Source organism: Thalia democratica, chromosome 5 (genome assembly GCF_965202585.1).
Source record: "Thalia democratica chromosome 5, ktThaDemo2.hap1.1, whole genome shotgun sequence".
Lineage (NCBI taxonomy): Eukaryota > Metazoa > Chordata > Thaliacea > Salpida > Salpidae > Thalia > Thalia democratica.
Genome location: NC_139169.1, coordinates 44,944,680 through 44,950,812, shown reverse-complemented (window position 1 = coordinate 44,950,812; position 6,133 = coordinate 44,944,680). Strand labels below are relative to the sequence as shown.

General features: G+C 26.2%; 1 protein-coding gene across 1 annotated transcript; it reads left to right on the top strand.

Moving 5' to 3' along the window:
- The first annotated feature begins 2,030 nt into the window (after positions 1-2,030).
- On the top strand, positions 2,031-3,330 carry LOC145835695 (tRNA N6-adenosine threonylcarbamoyltransferase, mitochondrial-like). Its single transcript, XM_082943391.1, has one exon. It carries the CDS (start codon positions 2,168-2,170, stop codon positions 3,095-3,097), a length of 930 nt encoding a protein of 309 aa, XP_082799517.1. The 5' UTR covers positions 2,031-2,167; the 3' UTR covers positions 3,098-3,330.
- The last annotated feature ends 2,803 nt before the right edge of the window (positions 3,331-6,133 follow it).

The following is a 6,133-nucleotide window of genomic DNA, read 5'->3' as shown; positions in this document are numbered from 1 at the left end:
TCATTAAAACTTAGTTATTTAGGTATATGTACAAAATATAAAATGAAGTTAAGCTGTTTTTTGTTTTTACCTAATTACAAGCACATATAATATAAGTTTATAAATTAAAGTATTGAGAAATTGTTATAGTTTTGCATTGTTATGTTTGTAATAAACATCTTATTTGTGGTGATATTACCGTTTCTACCTTCTAGTTTATAATATATGTAATTTGGTGCACATTTATGGTTGCTCTTGTATAAGGTTGTAAATTATAGTACAAATCAAAATCTAAGGTAAAAAATGGTGTGGTTACTATGGTTTTTAAAGTCAATATTGGCAGTAGTGAGTATTAAAAAAAAAGTGCTTACCATTTTTTTAACTAAAATTTTTTAATCATTTTTAATGACACAGTCTTATCAAATCTACACATATTCTTTTTAGGCTTCAAATAAAGTTACAAAACAATACACTAAACATTTGTGAAATAGTTTTTTGTATTTAGTATAAAAGTATTAGTAAGCTAAAATACAATCAACTTTGTCTCATCTTCTTTAACAATAATAACATAGTCATTAGACTTTTTTTTATCAAGGATTAAGCAGATTAACCAATCTTCATAAAACACTTACAGAGAAGTTAATATATTTTTTCTTAACATCACTTTAATTTTACAAGGTACAAATTATGTACAAGTAACTATTTTTGTATTGATCACTTATCATGCCTAATGCTTTACACTTTTTAATAGAGGTGGGCAACATATAGTCATATGGGCTTGATTCAGCCTGCAAAATAAAAAAAGTCTGCTAATATTTACAAAATTCAAGTTGATTTTGGCCCAAAAAGGTAAAAATGTGACCCGATAGTATAAAACTGGCCCACTTAACCAAATTTTGAAACTTTAACTATATATTCTGACAATAAAAAAGAAGACCAAAAAAAGTCTATTTAGGTACTATTAGGTACTATTTAAAACTATATATATGTTAAATAATTTACTATATTAAAACTAGATATAGTAAAAAAAGGTCATGGAAAACAAGTGTGGTCAAAATTAATTGGATAACTGAGTAATTTCTGTGAATTAAATAAAATTGAAATACTCTTTCCCGCTAGATACTATTTTTTTTACATCTATCCTGCTGACTAAAAACGTTGCCAAGTTCTATTCTAACTGGTAAAATTAATTCTTAATCCTCAATTTAACTCTTTATCCTAACATTTAATTTACTATTCAAAAACTTTAAGTGTAAAATCTTAAATATCTAATTTAGTATACAATTATTTACACTAGTATATATGTTATATAAATGTTAACTTTAACAGTAAAACCTTGCTAATGATTGGCTCACATCTCTTATCAACTTATTCTATAAACTAATACTTTAATAACATCCACTAAAACCTATCATCACATAAAATTTTTACTTATGTAAAGTAATAAGATGTACAAGAGTGTTATTTGTTCAAAAATGACTGATGTATTTACCCTGCATGTTTCTAATATGAAACAGTAAAAGTTCCTAATTTTCTGATCAATTTAAAACTATCCACTATTTCCTAATTTTTTTATGAAACCATGTAGCGAGCAAAAATAAAGTCTTAACTTATCAGCTCTTAAGATATATATATATATTAAACTTTTTTTGTTTAATAAATTACACTATTTAAATAATGACACTTATTAGATACACTGCAGAACTTAGTTTTTTTGTTATTTCTACAACTAGGTTTTGAAGTATAGCTTTTTACTAAACGAATAATTTATATAAATCTAACATAACTTAAAATATTAAACCTTAGCATTTCTATGTTTGATTTGTACTTATTTTAGTTGTACACAATTTCAAGCTTGATCTAAAGCTAGTAATTTATTTTTTAAGCAAAAAAACTAAGAAACCCTGTCTCTCTTTTTAGTTTTAAAATGTATGCAAGCAACAAAATTTTCAATAAACTTAAACAACATTTTTCTACAACCACTGCAAAGACAGTTAAAAGAAGTTTCATCCTAGGAATAGAGTCAACATTTGATGATACAGGAGCAGCTGTTATAAACTCATATGGTAAACTGGTTGGAGAATGCCTCATCACTCAAAAGAATGAATTTACTAAAACTGGTGGAGTAGATGTGTGGCATGCTCAGCAATTTCACCATCAATACTTACCAGTTGTAGTTAACAGAGCAATGAAAGAAGCAGGTGTTGGATACAATGATTTGAGTGCTTTAGCAACTGCAACAAAACCTGGCATGTATTTATGTTTGAAAGAGGGGTTAGAGTTCAGCAAAAAGATAATTACCCACCATCACTTACCTTTCATTCCAGTTAATCACATGGAGGCTCACTTGCTCACAGCTAGAATGAGTCAGCACAATGAAAATGAACAATTAGACTTTCCTTTCTTGACGTTGTTAGTTAGTGGTGGTCATTGCTTACTTGTTGCTGCAGAAGAGCTTGGTAGTTACAAAATTATGGGTAAATGTTTAGATAAACCACCAGGTGCTGCTATTGACAGAATAGCAAGGCTTTTGTTTCCCAATGATGACAGCAAAGTGCAAAGAAATGGTGTTTATTTAGAAAAAGTTGCAGAAAAAGGAAACTGTGAAAAATTTAAACTACTAGTTCCTATGTGTAGAAATGGAAGAAAAAATGACTACACTTGTGATTTTTCTTTTTCTGGCCTGCTTTCCAACACACAAATGTTAATTGACAAAGAGAATGAAATTGAACACCCAAACATAGCTGCCAGCTTCCAAAAGAGCTTGGCTTCTCATCTTTGTAGGCAGGCTAGTAGAGCAATTTCATACTGCGAGCTGTTTGACAAGAAGTTTTCTCAAAACAGGACTTTAGTTGTGTCAGGAGGTGTGGCTTGCAACTTGTATATAAGAAAAAAATTAATAAAAGTTTGTGATGATTTTAATTGGAAACTTATTTGTCCTCCACCAAAGCTCTGCACTGACAATGGAGTAATGATTGCTTGGGCTGGCTATGAATACTGGAAACATAACAAAGGCTTTAGCAAGGATCCTTTAAATGAAAAGTATCAATCTAAGTGTGATATTGGTCCTTATATAAGAAATGAGGTGGTTGCCTCTAAAATAAAAGTTAACTATTAGTAATTTTAAATATTAAATGTACTTTTTGGTTCAGTTTATTTTTTGTTGTTCACAAAATTGTAATGGTATTAGTTCTCTATGTTGTAATTAAAAATAGATTCCAAGACAAATGTAATTTAAATATTGTCTAAATATTGAATTACATTGTGTGTAAAAGTTATAGGCTATTTAAGATAGATATTTATATAACTGTTTTAGATATTAAAATATATTTTATTCAACGATTGTCAACGTAAGCTTACGCCGTTTCACCTAGAAGGATCTTCAGAGCTATTTTAAGTGACAATAAAATGATACACAGCACACAAATGTATATAAAAATATAAGGTAATGAGAAAGTAACTAATTAGTGATCAATTATTTTATTGCCACTTAAAAAAGCTCTGAAAATCCTTCTAGGTGAAACGGCGTAAACTTAAGTTCACAATCATTGAACAAAAAATATTTTTTAATAATTAAGCTCTTATATATTGAGCACTGCATTTCATATAGTTATATAACTTATGTAACTGTTTTAAATATATAAAAGTTGATTTTAAACGTTTTAAAAATATATTTTGAACAATAATCATATTTAGAGTACTAATATAGCTTTTGTATTTAATTGTTTAGCATTTAATACATTTACCTTTGTTAAAATGTTGCTACAATACTGCCATTAACATCCTGACATTTGTATAATGTTTAGAGTAATCTCTTATAGATTATGTAAAATTTAGTTTAAAAGTTTATGATTTTTATAGTCAAATATTTACAATAGAAACTTTTGATTACTATTTAAAATGTGCTCGTTTAATTTTCACAATTATAACTTTAACTTGCTTGACTTGTTAAAAAGGTTTTAAAACAAGCTTTGATCATAAATTTAAATTGATAAGTGCATTTTATTTAGTTGAACTGATGATAAAACATAATGAAGTTAAAGATGTGTGTGGGAAGCAACAAAAACTACCTGTTTTTAGTTTTCGAAATTTTATTAAACAACCCGTTTGTAAATGTAGTAAAATATCATGGATTTGAACTAGTTTATGTTGCTCTGTACACTCCATAATGTCATAACTCATAATGTCTTTTGCCCCTGGTTGCAACTAATCAAGCTAGTTTTGAATTTTAGAAAAACTCCAGCTTTTTCAAAATCAGTTGAAATTGTTTCTTATTGTAAAGTCTTGCCAGTTTATTTTTATTAAACATGGGATAGCTTTCATTTTAGTTTAAATAACATTTTATACAGTAAACTGCCAATTATGTACAAACTGCTGGTAAGGTACGCACTTTTTAACCAAAAAACGCCGTGTTCAAAATAAATTTAAATAAATAAAAAAAGCCTTTAACTTTTTATGCAAAAGCATTATATTTAAAAACAAGTTGCACTGAATTCAATAAAAATAATTTCAAACTAAATGATTCAGAAAATAAGTTATGAACTTTCAAACTGTATATCAATTCCAATGTTTAAAACAAATATTTTACAGTTTACTAATTTAAAAAGAATAATGAATAGTGAAATTAACGTTTACATATCCAATAATTGTATCATAAATGTAAAAAGAGTATAAAAAAGCAATACATGATCAATTAAAGAACTTTTCAATCGATACTTAAATACCCAAAAATAGAAAAATAATGTAAAAATTGTATAAAAAAGTGATATTAAAGAAAGTAAAAACTTTTCAGTTGAGATTTATTTAAACCTAGATGCTTTTAAAAACACTACTGTCAGTGTAGCTTGTTGTTTGGGTTTAACAGATACTTTTAGTTGTTTTTTTTTGAATTTTATAGCCCTAAACTAGCGTTTTTGAATAAATATAATTAAATAAAAGCACGATCAATGTTTTCATAAATAAATATTTATTTGAAATTAGTGATAACATAATTATGTGTACTATGTAACTTAAAGGTACATAGAAATAGAAGACAGATTTTTTAAAGTAGGTTAAATGTAAACTACATACATCAATAAAAATTTGTATATAAATACATAAGTTATATAAGTACTAAAAATTTCCTATTACTTTCAATAAATATGTTTTATTTTATGATGATATTTTTTTGTTTTTGGGATTTCGCTTGTACATGCAAACTTTAGTGGCTTTTAAGTATTTGTTTTAGGCTTAATGAAGCTAATTAAAGACTAACATTTCCTAAGTACGCACTTTTGTGCTATGTTTAAAGTGCGTAACTAGTTGGTAGGTTACTGTGTTGACTTTTTATTTATTTTGATTTTTCAAATATACTTTTAAACGTGTGTTTATTTGTTAGTACTTATATAAAATGATGAAAATTAATCATTGTGTTTAATAAATTCTACATATTTTAGTCTATTGAGTGCTTGTCAATTTTGTTGTACTTAAATAAATAATAAGGTTACCACTCTCTCAAAAGTGTTAAGAGTCTTGAATATAAAACTGGCAAAAATGGTTAAGTTTGCAAAATTTAAGCTTTTTTTTTTCTTTTAAGATTTTAAGACAGTTAAACAGTTATACAATAAAACATTAATCAACAATTTATTATAGTTTTATTTTCTGTTTATTGCTTTTATTTTCTATTGTAGCAATAAAAGCTCAAATTCCAGTTTATCCTTACACAACTATGATATCGCATCTTAAAAACATATTTTACTTTTAACTCGAAATGACTAAGATAAAGGTAAAATAAGCTTAAAGTAACAAACATAAACTAAAATTTCAGTTGAAAGTTGTCATGTTTAATTGTATTATAAAAGATTTAGGTTTAAAGATATAAACAAGTTAAACTATTTATACAGGTACAATGAGTACTTTAAATGTCAATTATAGATAAATATTATTGTTTAAAAATTCAAAAATAGTTAGTGATCTATGGTAAAGAATGTATTTCATTTTAGTAGTATGTGTAGTTTTTTATTGATATTTCTTCATTTTTATTTGATACGATGATAACTACTTTTATAGTTTAAATGTAAAAGAAAAAGCTCCTAAAACCTATATAACAATTATACACCAGGAAAAGGTGATTTTAATTTATGATTATAAATGCTTTTATGTTATTTTATTTTAA

Excerpts from the sequence above, each read along its gene's own strand:
- LOC145835695 (XM_082943391.1), top strand. The coding sequence starts at position 2,168 with ATGAAAGAAGCAGGTGTTGGATACAATGATTTGAGTGCTTTAGCAACT.